This window comes from Copadichromis virginalis, linkage group LG10, assembly GCF_057382275.1.
Source record: "Copadichromis virginalis isolate Kocher_CV1m ecotype Utaka linkage group LG10, C_Virginalis_male_GT1.1, whole genome shotgun sequence".
Lineage (NCBI taxonomy): Eukaryota > Metazoa > Chordata > Actinopteri > Cichliformes > Cichlidae > Copadichromis > Copadichromis virginalis.
Genome location: NC_140627.1, coordinates 2,786,065 through 2,806,389, shown reverse-complemented (window position 1 = coordinate 2,806,389; position 20,325 = coordinate 2,786,065). Strand labels below are relative to the sequence as shown.

General features: G+C 42.6%; 1 protein-coding gene across 1 annotated transcript in view; it reads right to left on the bottom strand.

Moving 5' to 3' along the window:
• The window catches only part of uvrag (UV radiation resistance associated gene), a 94,977-nt gene that overhangs the window by 11,870 nt on the left and 62,782 nt on the right, over positions 1–20,325 (bottom strand). Inside the window, exon 14 of the mRNA XM_085469459.1 lies at positions 481–572. Coding sequence (XP_085325585.1) covers positions 481–572 — 92 coding nt within the window. The remainder of the gene's footprint in view (positions 1–480; positions 573–20,325) is intronic.

Below are 20,325 nucleotides of genomic sequence, written 5' to 3'. Positions count from 1 at the left end.
ATGGCACTATTGCTGAGTAGCTGACTAATTCAAAAGTAGTCTGTTTGTTTTGGCAGCAGTGCTATTAGCCTACTTTGGCCCATTTCATGGTTAAAATCACTAACAGGGACAAAAGTGTTTGTAAGTGAGTGTTGAAAAGTGTCAGACTGAAGACTTTGTCCTTTTTCTAATAGTTCAGCTTTTGAAAAACGTGCTGGTCATTACTTATGTAAATTGGCAGCTTGTGTGTTTAGAAATGTGTGCGTTGTTAGCAGATCTCCAGCAAAAATGTCGACTCCAAAGTTGGCGTGTTTGAGACTGTCCATGTCCATTTGCCCTGCTTAGTAAACTTTACAAACTATTAACTTGGAGCATGGCCTATACTTTGAATCTAGCTAATCACAGCTTGCATGTGAAGCTGCATGTGTCTCTTGCAAACACAGAGCAGATTTCTGAATCATCTTTAGAACCCACTGTAGAAAGTGTCTGCGTCATTCTTACCATCGCACCATCAGCCCATGTTCCAGGAAGTTCTTCAGGTTGGGTAGTGTCTGCTGCAGGTCTGGGGTGGTCAGTCCATGTTGATATCTCAGCTGCAAGACAAGGGAGCCACATGCTGTGTCATTAACTCCTGACAACCTACCACGTTGTACTGAGCCACACGTAACCTTACACGTAGCGTATGGTGGGCCGGCACCGTCGCATTTAACTCTGACACATGTGCACAGTCTCCATGTTTATAGGAGATAGAAATATTACCTACAGAAGAAGTCTGCATTCTTTCGCCATGACACAGTACTATTCTCCCCTTCAGACTATTATTCATCTGGACACAGAGTGGGCAGTCTTCCCTGATAACAGGCATGTGCGCTAATATGTAAAGTGTGTGGAAAGACAGGAGATGAGATGCGGGTGGCAAGAAACAGCAAACACGTTACTGAAACATCTGGATGAAATGGGGCAAAGACAGGACATTAGAAAGCCCATTACATTCTCCCATGATCTCTCTCTCTCTGACTTCTATATTTGGCCTTGAACAGTCCCCTCCTTTTAGCCACAGCACTTTATTTCATGATGATACAATCAAATCTTACATTTAAAAAAAAAGAAAAAAAAGAAAAGGTTTCAAGGCCACTTTGAACCTCCAGCACTCGTGTCTCCTCCAACAGTTGAGTGATGTCACAGCAAGCCATCAGTTGTCCCGGGGAGTTTATTTAACCTATATCACTGAACAGCAGAGGAGCATCATGCCACACGTCTAGCTTATATCTCAGAGGCCCCTCTATCACATACACACTGCCTACATCGGCTTACATCTGTTTTGTTTCCACTTGGGTGCCACAGCAACCACTCAAATTTCTTTTTTAAACACTTCTGTGGTGAAGAGATGAAGCGCACATGACTATGGCAGTCCACTCACTCAGGATGCACTCAGATGCAGCTCGTTGATATACGAGCACTTAATGGATAAGCGGCCTAACTGAAAAAGGAATTAAGGAGAAATAAATGTTGAGGCCTCTGAGGTCAAAGATTAGATTTACCTGAAGAAGAGAGATGTTTTCAAGGTCGTCAGCAGGCCTTCAGACACATCCATACAAGCTTTTTTTTTTTCTTGTGGTAAATTTTGTTGTAGTGGCACAGTAGCCACACCTAACATTTAGGTTTCACAATCCGGTGCTTTTGTGGGGCTCTCTTAAATGAAGTGTGCGAAGTGATTGTGGTTACAAAGCACAATTAAAGAGTGTATTTTCTGCACTAAAAATCCTTTAATTTTCTCAAAAATCATCAGTGCGCCTCATGTATGAATTCTGGTCGTGCTTACTGACCTCAAACCGATTTTCTGTGCTACATGGTGCTCAAAACTCTGTCAAAAATGTTTTAGCACGACTTTGCTAAGCTACGAAGCCGCACCGCTTGATGGATTGTTGGAGCATTACAGCTACCGTAGTCAGGAGCCTCGCAGAGGAATCTGGGTCCTAAACTCCGTCCGTTTCAGGTCCCAAGTCAAGCGAACACTGCAGCATCACTGAGAGTTACAAACTGTCTAAATTCTTTAATTTTTAATAAAATGATCAGCGTTGCTGCTTTACCAGGTGTAACAATTAAGTTTAACATCCAGGCATCCATGAAAACAGAATGTATTACATCTAACGGAGTTAGAAGTTAGCAGGAAGTTAGCTCGCTAGCTTCCACCTAAACATGATATAGCATGTTCTGACTGAGAGATTTCTGAACAAATTAAAACGTACAGCTCTGCTATCACTTCCAACATAAATGAAGACAGAAAAATAAACAGCAGTGACGTTTGTAGGGTTGCTGAAGTTGGGCTAGCTGGTATATAATGATGTGCTACGTGATCGCTAGCGACACAGCTATGTTAGCATAAACACAGTGAAGCTGGAGGATGAACGCCAACTTTTTTCCACTCGATAAAAGTTAACGTGAAGGTTCCTGGTGGTTAGGGACAAATGCAATCACATGGCAGGATGCTGTAAACGGACCAAACTTCAGTCAGGAGAACAACTGAGATAATCCATCCACAATAGAAGGTTAGTCATTAATATACTGCAACAACATGGGAATAGAGCAGCTGCCAGAGAAGGCAGCATTAATGAATCAATGGTACAGAAGTGGAGGAAGCAAGAAGAATGAGTTGAGGAAAGTTTGACTTATCTGACTGTTTTTGTTTCACTTAATGCGCCTTATAATCTGGTGCGCCTTATGGTCCGAAGAATACGGTACACAATAAAAATTCCCCAAATTATATTTATATGCATTATTTACCCAAAGACATAAGTTTCACTGTGTAACCAACAGGAGAGCAGTGAGGCTTTGTAGAGGACTGCTGCACACTCGTCTCTCAGCTCACAACACAGAGACTAGTGGTAACTGTAAGGATATCCATCTGAAGCCAGATTAGGACCCGTAACAGCGTTGATGGAGCTGATCTGTTCAATTCTGCATTTTTCTGTGTCAGGATGATGTGGTACTGTCACCCCACCTGGCAGGTGGACGGTGTGAACACAAGTTGCAGTTTGATAAGGTTTAAAGCAAAAATATGTTTGGCAGTAGAAGCTCTTCAAATATGAGACACCCAGACAAAGACCAAGCGTGGCTCTTGTAAAGCTTGCTTAATAGCAAGTAGAGGCATAAAGGCACTGAAACAAAAAGGTCCACTCAACATAAATCCCCTTCAATGTCAACAGCTGCCAGAATAATGTGCACACTGTATGGCATGAAGGGTACAGTATGTGTATGATGGACTGAAGTGTTTTGCATCAATCTTGCAGTGTGTTTTTGCATGTGTGTGTTCTGGTCTCAAATGGTCCGTGTCTGTTAGGGGAGCACCAGAATCAACAGCTCTGACAGTATCAGAGGGAGGTTTTATCAAACACAGCTCATAGTGGGGGAGTCGGAGACAAGGGTGACACCTCAAAACCCAGCTGATGATGGAACGGTCCAAAACCTACGAGAACAACACAGAGATCCCATTCATGGATCAAGGTAAACATCGGGGTTCTGACCAAGAGATGGTGGAGCTGGGTTTGAATCGGTAGGCCAAGATCAATAACACCAACAGATTTAGACCCAAAGAAGAAAAAGCACAGCAATGTCAGCAAAGTGGGGCTGGCTGCTAAATGCTACAAAAATTCAAAACCCTTTCCTACCTCACATCAGTCCCAGAGCTTTAAAAAGGAGAAAGCAGGAATCATGAATCAGATATAAGTATAAGGTTAAAGCCTTTGTAGAACATAATGTATGTTTTCCCTCTCAGTTAGGCAGCGTAACAAAACGCTATCTTTAAAATCCCAGTACTTGGCCTGTGTTCTTGAGTGTGTGAAAAACACTGATGTCAAATTACATGGCTGTAAGTTCGAGTGCGTGTGGAGGAGGAAAAGCATGAGCCTGCATTTGGATTTGTTCCTTTTATTGTTTTCCTTATGATTAGAAAGTATGCGACGTGCAGCAAGCGGATATGAGCGAATACGAGAGACTGATGGGTGACGTCACAGTCTCGCTCCCAGTGATCTTCAGCACTGTGGAGGCTGCCGTGAGCAATTCAACTTCTGATGTGTTTGGTCTTGTTTTGTGCGACATACAGTCGACCCCCCGTCTACACCTGCCTCTGTATGACATCATTGAGAAAGAATATTCCTAATATAGTCACATCAGAAACACCTGTGGGCACAGAAACCGTCACTCTACCTGGTGTTCAAATCTTCTTTCTGCAAGGGGCAGCCAAGCAGAAGAAAGTAGGCTTAATAGGAAAGTAGGAGCGAACAGCTTGTTTCAGAGGATGAGGGACTGCACCAAGACGTAGTACGATGTAAGAAAGGTTATTACTGAACTGCAAATCATGCAAAACAGCTCTAGTACCATCTGTAGAAAAATACATTGTGCTGGAAATGAGCACAGTTGGTATAAATATGTCCGTCCTGAGGAAGCCCATATGTGGTTGCCTTGTATTCTGATGAGGAACATGGCTGATCCTTTATAATGTATGCCTCCTACAAGCCAACGCTGAAGAATTCCAAACTCTACCTGCATGGATATTCACTCAAGCCAAATCTCTGCCAGTGTGCACCAACAACACTTGAGCTAAGTGTGTGCTTGGCAGCAGTGCAGAGCCACCAGTGCTGGGTGACTGCAGCTTCACACAGTCTCTGTAATGAGGTGTTAAACACATTCAGACAGTTTGTAAGGCTGAACGCATACAGCCCTACAGCTGACCCAGTGCTCAGCCAGCCAGACTATCAATATTCATAAACCAGTCTGGCCCTTCCTGGTAGAAGCTGCATTAAGTTTCTCCTCAGGGTTCACAGGGTGTGTGTGTGTGTGTGTGTGTGTGTGTGTGTGTGTGTGTGTGTATATATATATATATATATATATATATATGAGTGCTGCTTGTGGCCTTTGTGTAGGGAAGACATTTTTCCTGTAAGCTGGCTTCCAAATATGCAAGCATCAACCCTCTTATTTCTTCTTCTGACCCGCCTTCTGATCTCTAGACACAAACAGAAAATCAAAAATGGAACGTAGAGAGCTGAAAATACTGCAAAAGAAGATGAAAATTGTGAGAACCCAGCAACAGCGGGCCACAGGCCTGGGATCAGCAAAGCCATGAAGCTATGGCAAAGAGCTGCTGAAGCTAGGTTAAGAAGAGAGGTGGTGATCAGTGAGCAGTGGTGTGGCTTCATACTGAGAAAGAACACTACAGATGTTTGTTTTGATTGATGGAGACGTATAGAGAAGTTAAGTAGGAGTTGCATTGTGTCTGTGGAGCTAAAGAAACCATATGATAGAGTAAGACAGGAGCTGTGGTACTGAATGAGCAAGTCAGGAGTGGCAGAAAAGCATATAAGGCTGGTGCTGCACATGCATGAGGACGGTGAGGTAACATATGGGTTTAGAGGTAGAGGTGGGACTACATCAGGGGTCTGCGCTGATGTTTGCAATGGTAACTGACAGGCTGACAGACGAGGTCAGGCAAGAGTCTTTGTGGAGTATGATGTTTATGTGATCTGCAGTGAGAGCAGGGAGCAGGTGGAAGAGGGCCTGGAGAGGTGGAGGGATGTACTGGAGAGAAAAGAAACCAAAGTCAGTAGATGTGAGACAGACTACATATGTGTGAAGGTTTATGAGCTGAAATACCTTAGTTCAACCATCCAAAGCAACGGGCAGTGCACAAGAGAGGTGAGGAAGAGAGTGCAGGCAAGGTGGAGTGGGTGAAGATTAGCATCAGGGGTGAAATGTGAGAGAAGGATAGCAGCAAGAGTGAATGAAAAGACTGGTAGAGATCTGCTATGGTGTATGGTTTGAAGACAGCTGCGCTAACAAAAAGAAGGAGGCCGAGCTGAAGATTAAGAGCGAGCAGAATGGACAGTATTAGAAATGAGTACAGAGATGACAAAGTTAGAGAAGCAAGGCTGAGAGAGTTTGCAGACCTCAGAGGAGGTTTACAGATGTAAAGTAAGAGGACATGAAGAAAGTTGCTGTGTCAGAACAGGATGCTGGAGATATGATGAGATTGACGCAGATTCACTGTGGTGACCCCTAAAGGGAGCAGCTGAAACAGCAGTAGTGACCCATACGGAAAAGAAATAGTAAAAACTTATATGTGATTACTCATGAAAGTGGCCACTTTCGCATTACTTTCATACATTGTTTTAGTAAGTATCCAAAACATACAAGTTTCATTATATAATTTTTCAACGGATCTTATATCTGTTTTCACACTTATATGCTTTTCATACAAGTTTCACACAAGACAGATACAAACTTTATAAGATTTATATATATCTTTTCCATATGGGGAGAAAGACCTGATGCAGCTTAATGGCTTAAAGCTGGGTGTTATTTCCAACTCTGTGCTCCATGAAAGCTTCGACTGCAGGATGGAAACAAACAGCTAAACAGGAAGGTTTAGATTCTGGTCTAAAAATTCAAACTGTTTTTGGGAGTGTGTCACTGACACCAAATAAAAAAGGGCTTGTTTTCTGCTGCACACAGCAGGATTGAACTTTTGCGCAAACCAACAGCATGCAGAAACAATCTCAGTGTTTCTGTTAGCAAATACAATTGCTCAGAATCAGATCACTTGAGAGAGCTTGTCATTTCCAGTTTCCCTTTCATACCTCCTTGTGATTTATGCTGGAGTCGTTTACGTGTTTGTGCACGAGTGTGGATGCGTGCTTTCATGCTGCCCACAGGGTTCCTTGTAATAGGGCTAACCATGTCGTGGCAAGAAATTCCCAGGGCCCATTGAGGACAGCTGAAAGGTGAGAGGATCTAGTTCGGGGTGGGGGGTTGGTGGATTGGGGACACCCACTGGGGCTTTTTCAAATGATGACATAGTGAAATCGATCTAGCAAGGGATCCTCCCTGCTGCACACGGTTGTGGGTATGTGTGTACATTCCCTTCAACAAAACCCACTCAGGGCTTTGGAGACTCTGCAGCGCGTCTAGTGGGTAATCAGTCTGTATGACAGCAGGGTTTATTATGAGTGTGTGAGTTTAGAGAACGAGTGCAACTGACCCATCACATCTGAGAATTTGGGGACTCATCCCTATTCATCATCAAGATAGAGGAACAGCCCCAAGAATGCAGCAGTGTATACAGGCCCAGCTTGCCAATCCACTGGAGCCATGACCACACACAAACACACGCAAGCTGAACAGGGCTGGTGGGAACCAGTCAGTTTACAGTACATGCCACCCATCATTTGGCAAAATCTGCTTGTTTGCTCTGAACTCTGTAAAGACACTAAACAAGCACAGTACTAATCACATTCAGATTAAAACCACTAATACGGGCGTTTGCTGAGAATTTTGAGGTTTATTACTGACGACGCGTTGCAGAAACGGTCGCCCAGGTAACTGGTTTCTGAAGTCTGATTTCGAAACCTCAAGAGAAGAAAAAACAAAAACAAAAGTCACCATATTTAGGTCAGACAGAGTCAAGTTATCAAGCCTGGTGAGCAAGCTGCATCCCTGGTGCTAAATAATAAACTAATAAAGTACTCGACTTTAACTCATCACAACTAAAGCACAAATTTTTTGAATGGACTATACTGCACAGCGAGACATATTATTTATCATGTAACTGTATTAAAATGCTCCAAAAGGCTGCAAAAGTGCAAAGGTGAGAGGTCCAGTTCAGACTCGAATTAGCAAAGGTGACGTCTAGCAGACAGCTACTGCCGACAGCTGAACACCTGTCAGTTACAGCACACTTCATTTTTCGCCCTGGATTCGCCTGCCATGAAAGGGTAACTATCTGTAGTGGAACCAGGCTACAAACATGCTTTTCATGTTAAGTTTAACATGATAGTCTCTGGGTTTCACCCGTTTTTCCACTCCCGGAAATGCCATTTTTGCCATTTTTCAACTAGCATTGTGTTTCAGGATCAGAGGTTGCTATCTGTTGCAGCCCAAAACCTGAACTTGATGAGTTAAAAGGTGAAAGTCTCCAAATGAAACTCTGCAGTATCATATGCATGACTAGCCTGTCCACTGGGGTAAAGCCAGGAACTGTTATTTTACAGAGCACATAGGTTTTACATGCTCCCTGGGGAAGGTAATCAGGGAGCTCATTAGGTCCTATGACAGCTTGTTATAAGGGGGCTAACCAGGGGTTCCTCCCTCCACTGTCCCTGTGGTCAGACTGTGTACGGGATACTTCAGCAGAGGCAGCGAGGCTGACCCAGGCATTCGTTTTCATACTTAGACCTCATATGTTGAGAATTGGAGCTTTGGGAGATAAGTTGCCACAGACAATTTTTCAGAGCCGTGCCTTTTCTGGTTAAGATGATTGATTCATGAACAGCTTACATACCAGTGAATTACAAAGAAACAGAGCATACATAGAAATAATATTACAGGAGCTGAATGATATTTTGGTGTAGCAAAATCCCCTGTAACAAATGATGACCATTAGTGTGGACTAATTTGTTACAGCGTAATTAAACTGTTCCCGTCACTCCTCTCATCATGATAGATGGAATTCAGTAAAGCCTACAGTGCTGTTTGTTAAGCCAAAGCTAACACACAGACCAAGTTTTAAATTACTATTAAAATCTGGTCAATTCTAAAAAGCCCAATGAAACTGTGAAAAAGCGTTACTGTACTTAATGTTGCATTTACCTCAATTTGAACCAATATGGGTTGTGATGCATATGGGCCGTCCCTCTGTTCAAGTGAGACATGCAATAAAAACAGCAGTTTCTTGGCTGATTAGAGCAGCTTTGGGGCAGCTGTGGTGTCTTTTCGGGTCGTTTGGCTGGTGCGTGAAAATCACCCGCCCCACACGCAGCACGCGTGTGTGGCCAGAACTGCTTTGCAGATGATTTTGCTGTTGCTGTTCTCATTATAGCTGCTATTATATTAGCATCTGTGTTTTTGTACAACCAGCGCACGCAGTGGCACGTCAAAGTACATTTTGTTCATTTGTGTTTGCAGCGATCCACACATACAGCTCTGAATCTCTTTTCTCTGTTTGCCTTCGTATCTGCTGCAGCCAACGGCTTCAAGGTCGAGTCCAGCCTTCGGGAAATAAACATCTGATTCACCTCAGTGGGCTGATATGGTGGAAATGTCAGAACACCATATTTACATATGGGGAGATTTCATCTGATATGTTATTTTGATGTTTCAATAAACAGTTTAAGTCAGGAGAAAGATTACAGCACTGGCATTATCTTTGTGGCTAAGCTGCAAAACCAGGCCGCAAAATTTCTTGTGTTATACAGTTTATGTTTATACAGTTTGAACCTACAATACAACATGATTTAACCAAGCTCTGCTTGAACTTTGAACATCAGGAAGAAAACAAATTATTCTGGATTTATAACTTTGAAACTGAACCTGAAAGTGAAACTTTCCTAAAGGGACAACTGTGCCCTTACATCCCATTTGAACTTCCCTCTTTGCCATGTTTGCAGCTGTGAGCAACAATTAAAAATAAAAGCAAATGACATTTCTGCTCTTACGTCTTAATAACAACGTGACACATCTGTGTTGCTGTTGATGCATCTTTTCTTTGTCTTTCTTGGCAACTGCAACCAGACAAGTGCATCGCTAAGAACGCTGAGTCTAAAGTCCTTCGGGGAAGTGTTCGCTGTTACCAGTGTTTCCCAGTGTTAACTGACCAAAATCTCATATCTCGATATAAGACATTTATCGTCCCGACAACAATATAAATCACAAACATGTTACATTTTCTGTAAATTCTGTGAATCTCGGGCAACTTGACTTGTGTGAAGAGTCTTCAGCTGGGCGTTGTGCACCTGGAGTCGAGTGTTTTGACTGATGCGTGAAACTGTACACTTTTAGACATAAACTGTAACAGCCACCAGTATCTTTGTATTTATTACACGGCGTGCTGCGGGGGAAAGCCTGTTCTAAGCTTTGAGTCTGAGGTCATTTGGAGCGCCCGACGGCTCTTTTTTTGCTTCTCGTCTGTAAACTCTCTCCACACTCTTTCACGTGACTCTTGCGTAGGTGGTAGAAGATGTTTGTCGTGTCGAGTCTGAGGTGGGGGCCGGTTTCCTGCATAATTTGCAGAGTACAGTTTTCTGGTCCATGTCAGACTTTTGATAACAAACCCATGTCCGTGCTACAGAGGCAGCCCCTCGTTTAGGAATAAGGTCCTGGTTTGTTTTGACTGGTCCTTCTGTTTGTCATCATTTTAGTTTATTTTGAAAATCTGAACTGGATCTTCAGCTTTACTGTGAAAGGTTTATGTGGAAAATAAACAAGACGACGGCGGAGCCACACGCTGGGTTTACCATCGTTGTTGCTAACGACAACGCGTAAAAACAGTCGCTTGTCCGTCCGTAGTGTGGTTATTTTAAATATAAGAGAAAGAGAGAACTTTTAGAAATTAATATAGCTGCTGCAGTGACCATCAAAACGATGAAATATTGCCGTAAACAGTTTATTTTGGGACACCATGAAACAAACGATAGCGTAAAATGAAACGATGTTTTTATATCGTCATCAGATACATATCATCATATCGAACAGGCCTAGTGTGAACCTTCACTATCAGAAGAGCCATTTTTGAGCAATTTTTGATTAAAAAAACAAAAGAAAAACTCAAAGCCTGAAGTACCATTGAGAAAACTGCAACGCACCAAGCCATGTTTTAAACACACACACACGCCGTCCTGTTTTCAGAGTGGTGACCTCATGACTCCCTTAATGTGATGCATTTCAGGGAAACCTGGAAACTGTAGCGGCAGAAAAAGCTTTTTTACTCTCTCTCCAAACAGGCTTGCTAGTAGTTGGATGTGAACTTAAATACATTACTGGCATGTTGCAAAGCTAGTATTAGCTTCATACTGGTGTAACTACGGCACCTCTAACAAATACCAGAAACCAGCAGTTACACTCAGAAATACCTTCTGGTCTTATCTCCAAGTTTTATCTTTTTTTGCCTTTTCCCCTCCTCAACCCCGTTTGCTTTCCATTAAACAGAACGTCCCCTCTGAGAATCTCTTTCTAGCTCACTGGTGGATTAGAAATGGTTGATTATGTTTGGTACAGTATGGTGCTCCTATGATTCCACCCATCTGGCCTATTCTATCCTACACAGTAGGCCCATAATGAAAATCAGCCTGTACAGCCATCAATCATCCACTAAATGAATTATATTGAAACGGTGGGCAGGATGCACGCAAAATGGCCGAGACAAAAGGGCAGCAGATGGGAGTAGTGAGAAAAAGTGACGTTTCACGGAAGGACGAGCATTTCTAATGTTGTACGTGGTCGTGTTAATCGCCGACCTGCTGTTTTTAGATTCTGCATTTGCGGCTTTGAGTTATCCGACAGGAAAAACGTCAAGTGGCGCAATGCAGGTTCAAAACCTCAACTGTCGTGCAGCACAGCGCACAACATGAAGTCCAAGTTGATTAATCACCAGAGCCTTTCATGTGTCTGAATAAATATACAGAGGAGGGCTGAAAAGTTGTTTGAGTCTGGCTAGGGTCATTCATTCACAACAAAAATTCACTTCCCATAAAGTTCCGAGCAGCTCTCCGGCCTTGAATACACGCCACGGCTATCATCATCCACTCTTTGAGCCAAGCTTAGAATTCATAAACACTGCGAGCATTTGCTTACCAACGAGAAAGACTTCCCACATCTTTAGAGTTTCAAGAATCACCACCATGTCATTCACAACTTGTAAAAAAAAAAAAAAAAAAAAAAAAAGCATGACTATTTTCTAGCCTAAGTATTTCTTTTATTTCTTAGTTTAAAACATCAACCCAGTTACATTCGATTAGAAGTGGGCTGCATGCAAACGCAGGCAACTCCATTCATAGCTCAAACACCAGTGCAGGGCAGCGGTCCACCCACGTCACAGTTCGAGTGAACAGCTCCAAACAAGAAGCCAGTCGCATCAACAAAGCAGAACAGTAATATTTCTTCAGGTGTTGTATACTTCAAAAAAATGGTGCTTCACATGTTTGTTTGGTTTTCTTTTAGAAAAACACGATTTAATATTAGACTTCCTGTTGTCCTTCTGGACGTGCGTAACCATAGAGGAGAGGCTGAACAGCTACAGCGTCTGTGTGGCAAGGATAATGATCTGACTGTTATAGGAGCTCATAATTCATATTTCTATTTTAGGAGTTAAAGAATTACCTATTGCTTAAAAAAAGCAGTGTAGACTACTGAGTAATGTTGTAAGCCCTCCATTTCTTCTGTTTTTCTTGGAGGTGGGAGCATCTGCACCTTGGCTGAAATCGAAGCCCATATTGAGGCAAAAATGATTTGCACCGCCACAAACACATACCGATTCAACACGAGTTGGATCGTGTCTTTCAAGTCATTATCAGATTTTTTGTCAACATTAAGCGCTGACCAGTTGATAAACTGCTTCCGTCAATTCCAGAAAAGTGTCAACACATGCAGGCCAGGCGCTATAAAAATAAGTTAGAGTTTTACTCTCACTAATTAAATCAACCAAACATTAAATCATGCTTTTTATTTTTAGACCTGCCTCAAAGCGGCTGATAGAAAACAGACTGAGACCACATTCAGGCTTAAACAATCAAATCCCTTTCTTCTACTGAGCAGCCCTTCATGTAGACGAGGAGGTGCACAGCATAAGCAACAGTGAGAACTTCCAAAGGAGCTGAAATGTAGCTAAATGTTAACATCTATCTGAAAAGATGTAACGCGACTCCTTCCGTGGTAAATGAAAGTCACGGGTTAATCATTGAAGACTTTATCTGCCCTTATCATCTAAAGCTCCACAGCTCAGCTCGCAGCGGCCTGTAACTAATCTACAGCACATAATGTCTAACATCCAGGATCCGGGTACCTGAGCGAGATCGGAGAAAAGTGACGGAAAGGAAAGGGGAAACAGTACTTATAGACTCTAAACATTTTACTTTAAGAATCCACTGGGGAAAAAAAGACAAAAACAATTGTGTCTCTAAATCATCTTGGGTGTGCCCAGACTTCAGCTGAGTGCAGGAGGCTCGACTGAAGCCTGGGTTACATTAGCTCCTACTGGCCGACATCCCTAAGCGTGTGACCACACCGTCAGAGGTCACGTTACAGTGTGGGTAATGCAAGTGGACGGTTTTGCAAACAAGAACCCCGAGGACTAAAGAAACAAAAGTCTCTCATTTTCCACTTTGCTACAGTTTAAAGTGTTACAGCACTGCATCCTCTAATGTGAAACAGTTTAAATGAGCTTTAAATGTCCTCTATCTACACACTTATACAGTGCAGCAGTATGTTTCAGGTTAAGGTTTTTGACCAAATTATTGGCTTTAGCACAGTGGCAGCATTGCTTAAAAATGCATGAAACCCAAAGCAAACCACTGATATCTTCATGGGAACTGCATGACTGCATATCGTCACACAAGAATTTGAAATTCCTCCTTTAACGGTTGAAATGCAGTCATTTTTGTCAGTTTTGTTCCCGTCTCTTGTGTCAAGCAAGCGTGTGATAAAACAGCTCTTAGTATTTCATACTGAAAGCTCTCCCACTGCATTTAACATTTTTTAACTGTGTTGGCTTTCTCCTTTTCCCCTCTCCGCTCCCTCCCTCTGTCTCCTCCACACTCTGGTAATGTAATACAGGTGTGGTGTACTCACTGAGCCTGGGTCCGGTTCAAATAGAGCCCTAATTCAAACCAGATTCTTCTGTCGCATTACTTGTTGTTACACTTTGCCGAGTATCGTGTTGCTGCCAAATTCAGTCAACAGATTTACATAATTACGGGAAAGGCTGTATGAGACGAATAGGAAATTCAGTTAGGGACACCACTGGTGGCAAGAGACCAATGGTAGTCTCCTCTGAGCCCGAGCACTGCGAGGACAAGGTGGGTGCTGCAGTGCCATGATGTGGTTCCTGAGTGAGTACTGATCAGTGCAGCAGGCAGCTTGTCTAACGTGCTACAGAGTCACTTATTAGAGGTGCCACCCTCCTCGAGCGTCGCTCCGGCCCTCGAGCTAATGACCCTCGCCACTGTAACACTAGACAAACTAAGAAACCCAACACCTACGCGTGCTAGCTCTCTGTGTGAAATCACAACACCGACTCCAATTTCCTGTCAGCAGTACTGGCATGGAAGGCTATCATCAATCCTCCATGGCAGCTCTCATAAGGACTCCCGGTGCTTGGATGAGGCACACCTAGCAGAGTATGGTAATTCACTACTTTGTAGTTTCTAGTACAAAGCACACAAAGCTCGTGAAGCCACACATGTCCGTGGAATGAACAGCAGCTGGTGCCAAAGAATGAAGGGCACAGGAAACTGGAGCTTCATCAGAGCTCATCGCACACATCGACCGTACTCTTCGTTAGACGTAGTGATCCAGTGAAGGAGGACGCTTCTCCTGAATCGACCACAAATACTCACGACAACTTACTTATTTCAAAAATAGCGCGAGTCTGATCACACTCGTTTTATTACTTGGAATTAAAGCGCTGCGGTGTTTTACAGGGGAAATTTTTCTCTCCCTGTTTTTTAATACATGTGTTTCCACAAGGCCCCTGGAAAATACTAGACCAGAGGATGAATATATGGTTTGTGGGCAGGTGCCTCTCCTAGCTTCACGCTGCCCACATGTTCTCTCCGAGTCTATTTAACTTCTGGTGAATAGGGCATATTATTTTCTTTTCGTTTCCTCTTTATTTTGTGCATGTCTTTACGACTGAGATTTTCTATTAATTTTACCGCTGGATCCGAGGTCACAGGGAGAGCCTGGGCTGGAAAACTCTGTGCACATTTTTCATCTGTCCAAATTACCAGCTTGGAAATGTATTGCTTTCAGAGTGATGCTTGAGAGAGCTACTTATCCAAATGTCTGCTTAGTTTAACTGTCTATTTTTAAGTCTAAAGCATGAGTGAGCCATGACAAGAACTGAAGAATGAATAATAAATGATGTGGGCTTTGGTTTGGCTGTTTAAAAACTATTTCACACTACATAAAAACAGCAAACATTTGCATCTGGCAGATAGTATTAAAACCTCTTTCAGCCTACGTCACCGAAACAGTTTGTCAAGTATGAATACAACCTCGATGACAGTAAAATGACTACGTCTGGGCTGCAGTACAGCTCGCTGGCCAAGTACATGCCCTATCAAAACAGTAAGCAGAAAGCTGAAGATGAAATCTTAGACTTTCAATATTTCAGAGAGTTCAAAGGGACTTGCAGTCAGATCCTGCTGCGAGTTTACTGGATAAAACGTGCCACATTAAACTGCCCCGTGGAGCAATTTGACTCTGTGAGGATAAAAGGAAAACAAGAAGAATTTCATATATCCACTGTATGTGTACCACTTGTAATATGGACATCTTCAGTAGAAAAACTGCACTTTGGATTTGAATAATAGTCTAAAAATGTATTTATACATCAGCCACGAAGATGCAAATATTAAATATTACCAGTAGATTGTAGTAAGAACTACAGGCAAAGACAAAATCTTCATTATGCTTGAGAAAGGACACTTATGTAAAAGACTTCTAATGGAAGGATTAAAGACTGACTTGTGTTAATGTCGTTTGGGATTTAAACCATCAGATGGCACATGAGTAATTAAAGTGCCGCAAACCAGGACCGACAAATACGACTATGAACAAAGTGTGTTGTAAAACACAGCAAATACAGTAATGCACGAGAAAAGGAGAAGCCTCGGCTTTCACCGGTTCCAAGTATCAAATTAAAACCTGCTACGACATAGGAAGAGGATCGGCTCGGTCCCGTTTATTTTGGAGAGCCCGGAGCATTCCCGATCATCTGGGTTCGTTCAGCTGTGACCCAGCAGAGCGTTAACCATGTTTAAACTGTTTTGTTTTTTTTACATTGCCAAAGGGTTGAAATGTTTGAATATGAAGCAGTCCAATAGAGAGAGAAAAAAAATCGCTGATTACAACTTTGTAATTCAAATGACATCATATCTGATTACACCTGGATGTGGAGTGTTTAATGCATGATTTGCTTCACATCAGGTGAGGATTAGGATCTAATCTGGAAGTAGAATGTCTGAGTCATACTTCTAATTACCGTAATTGTCGGGCTATAAGCCGCTACTTTTTGCACAAGCTTTGAACCCTGCGGCTTTTAGTCAGGTGCGGCTTTTCTATGGATTGTCCATGATTTTTGTCATATCGTAAGACGATTTGTTTTGTTTGTGCCGCTGTTGTACGGCACTACGTTGCCTGGCGGAAGGGCATGTGATCAGACACACAGTATCGGGGTTCAAGAGTGGTATGTTGGTCACATGTCCATCTGCCAGGCAACATAGTGCCGTACAAGTAGCGCTACACGTTCAGCGGGAGGCGTGGATGACGAGCGGCAATAAACTTGCGAAAAGCAAGTCATGCTCAACTCCACCGGTGGAATCTGACAGCGTGGAAAAGTGTGAAAACATCCACGATCACCAACGGATTTTGAAGGGCTGGACTGTTGCATGATGGAGAGGAGGACACCGCCACGGCCCTTCAGAGGGTGTTCGACTCTGACACTGACAACGAGGATTTGTTTGGTTTTGAAAGTGACAACGAAGGAAAGAAGCTGAGAGTGGATGACGAAGCCATCCTGAGCCTGTTTGTATCTGACACTGGAGGAGAGGACTTTGGTGGTTTCAGTGCGCAGGAAGAAGAGAAAGATGGTGAATGACTGACTTTTCTTCTTGTTAAAGCCGTGTCGCTGCACCTGAGCCTAAAAGGTAGTCCGAATCTATTTTTCTGGTGTGCTGTAGGTTATTGTTATGTACTACATTTGTTACTCATTTATGAAGCACAGTACATGTGTCCTACTTGTAATTACCGCTACTTGTACATATACCTAAAAAGCTGTGCAAATATGTACCCATAACTTGTTTTTCAAAATATTAATAAAAGGGGTGTGTCTCCAAACAGCCATCTCTTTCCTGACAATTCCCTTTGTGCATATTCTCTTACATATGATGAGTCAACATTGAAACACCTGCGGCTTTTAGTCAGGTGCGGCTAATGTATGTACAAAACAGGATTTTCCCCTGATTTTAGCTTGTGCGGCTAATATTCAGGTGCGCTTTGTAGTCCGGGAAATACGGTAGTTTTTATTTCATTTTTACTTTCTGTTTATAGTTTTTAAATTGTATGAAAATATTAGTTTGAGTGTTAGTTTTGGTCTTCAATTATTATTCGGCATGTGTCGGGGGCAAGATTTAGGAAAATCCGTTCATGTACAACAATACAATGAAAATAATTAAAATGTTTTCACATCTGGTTAGGTTACTATAACAACCATCATTCATACCGTCCTCTGACCTGCTTGACTGTGTGCTTAGTAAAAACTGTTCACGGCTCTTTATCTACCTAGAATACAATAATTTACTCAACTTCCTGTTGAGTAACTGCCAGCCTCCATCTGCTAAGGCAAGACAAATATACACACAATATGAAACGCACATCAAACATTTCATACCTTTAAGTTTAATCCCACAGCGTGAAAGCACCAAATAACTTTCCCAGACACATCTGAAGTGCATTGATTACTTACAAAAACACACACTTGAGATTTTCATAGTAAGAAAACCAACATATTTTTAAGATATGACCTAATTCCCAACCAACCAACCATGCCTGGGATTTAAAGAGAGAGAGCAGAGATGGAACAAGGAACAAATAGCTATTGTGTGGACAAGTCCCCCCCCAACACACAGACACACTTATGTAGGCCAACTATGTAGATTGTTCCATTAATTCAGCATGAGGGGGGAAAGTGTGAGGCTGAACGTGCGGTTTCAAACTCTCTAACCTGGACGAACGCCACCGCTGCACTGAAGGCTGCAGTGAAATGTGAGGGAATCCAGCTCTCATAAAACTGCAAATTCATCGACCCGACTAAAACATCTTCTCACAAAGAAAGACGAAAATTGATCTGATGAAATTTGACAAAATAAAAGCAAAGCCAGGTAATCCAAATAGCTGTTCACACAGCACATCTCATTGGAGCTGCTCCAGCTGATCACAACTCTAAAAAGTGGCAATAGATGAGGCCATCAAGTGGAGACAGCCAAGCAGACACAGCAATGCATTTTCACTTAAACAAGCAGCTGTTTTTTATCTGCATTAAAGTTATAGAAAAATGTAACAGTGCAAATACAAACTCCTCGCTGACAGTTTAACCAAAAGGCATTTCCAGTGGAAACTGGCCGACACATCCTCAGCATAACCATGTATAACATCCACAAAACTTAAAAAGAGGTCATACACACACAATACGGTAACATTATGTTGAAGCACAGTACGTATCACTCCGCGAGGCTCCGCCTACGACAGCCGTAATGCTCCGACAATCCATCGAGCGGTGCGGCTTCGTAGCTTAGCAAAGTCGTACTGAAACATTTGACAGATTTTCGAGCGCCGTGCACATAAAATCGTTTCGAGGTCAGTAAACACAACCAGAGTTCATACATAAGGCACACGGGATTATAAGGGCTCTGTCGACTTTCAGAAAAATCAAAGGATTGATTTTAAGTGCGCCGTATTTTCCAAACAACACGGTAATAACGACGGCCCGCTAGCATGCGCTACCAAAAATAGTGCTTTGTTGTGTATCTGACGGACGAAAGCCAAACCAGTTCCACCACTGAAGCTGCAACATTTTTTACAAACCAGTTCTGGTTCATCAGTTTCATTCAACGGTCCGCTTTCGCCCTCCTCTTTCTCCGTCGCCGGCATGCTTTTTCCGCCATGTGCGTATGAAAACAAAGGCAGTGCGCCTGCGTGTTTTACCCATATTCTATCGCCATATTTCATTTTCTTATCGTTGCCCAACATTATACCGGTATTACCGTGAACGGTATGATATGGCCCAGCGCTAGTCCTGACAGGTGAACTTCTCTGGTCGTTCAGCTCTCCCAGCAGTGGTAAAGAGAGATACCCTCCAGCTCTCAAGAAACACTAACCTGCTTCACTCTGACTGCTGTAACAGTTGTAAGGCTGAGGCTCCAAAGACATAAAAACATGTGCGCTGACGCAGGATTACACCATGTGTATTTGTGTTTATATTTATAGTTGGATACTGAGGCAGGACGCAACCGAACTGCTCTGAAAAGCACGAGCCAACAACTTGGCTGAGACATGTTTTAGCATTCAAAAAAAGGTTGGTGGGTGTTTCCATGGCACTGGTAGTAATTTGTCCACTAAAATTTTAGAGATGTCTGCTTGGCGTCATAACGGGTGAGTAAAAACCTGAAGCACCAAAACAAACACAACAGTTGATATGCAGTAAAGTAAAGCTGAATATATATATGTAATATAGCTTATGTAGAAGTAGAAAGAGGGACATTATAAGAGAGAAATGTAGAACTCAAAGACTCCTCAGCAGAAATCTAAAGAAAAATTACACAGTGCAACGACTAATTAAGTGTACTTATAGTTTTTCTTGGCAATTGGTGGGGTGGGTATTAAGAAATTTGACTAATTATTCTATAGATGCAGTTTTCCTTCCTGTAAATAAGTGTGTTGCCATTATCAGGATGGCTGTTAAATGGAAAGCCTTTCCTCTAGAAGGAAGTTAAAGAAGGGGACTTCCTCCAACAGTGATCATTACTAACAGCTGAACATGCATAAGTAAATATTACGGTTAAATCTACACCGACAGCTCAGAATGTTCAAACTGAATTTGCCTAATAGGCTATTGGTCCTTTGCGTGGCTTCATCCCACTGCTTAGAAGGTGCCCTGTGGTATCTGGCAACAGGATCAGAGCAGCGGATCCTTTATATCCCACAAGTTTTGAGCTGGACCCACTGCAGATCAGACGTGGTTCAGCACATCCCCCAACATGATGCTGAATTGGACCACTGTCTGTAATTACTCAACACTGCTGGTTGAGAGCAGCCCATGAGCCGAGGTGTTCTGGCTATAACAATTTCACCCTTGTCAGAACAGATAAAATCTTTACATAAGTCCTGAGCTTCCACGGTGAGTATGTATGTTTCAGCTCATCAGTGTGCAGCTGCTTCTTGCACTATATATCTGATCGTGCATATGTTTGCATCATGAACTAAAGCTGTAGGTGTCTGCAAGTGCTGGGAAAGTCTTGTCTCAAGACCACGGTGAAAGAAAATACGTTATTTAGATTTACAGAAAACAGCTTAGACGAATTATTTTCAAAGACAGAACTCCCTCAGTTTTTTGGGGTTTTTTTTACGTGAGCTGGTGTTTATTTAACAGCTCTTTCATGAGCCACTTAGCCTCTTTTCTTCAACAACTGTAAAATGGTTACGTGACCTCTGGGGCAGCAGGCTTGGGCGCATCATAGACGCTTCATTAATTAAAAAAACAAAATAAAAAAGCTTAGCTATGGCTGGATGGCAGGGATGATG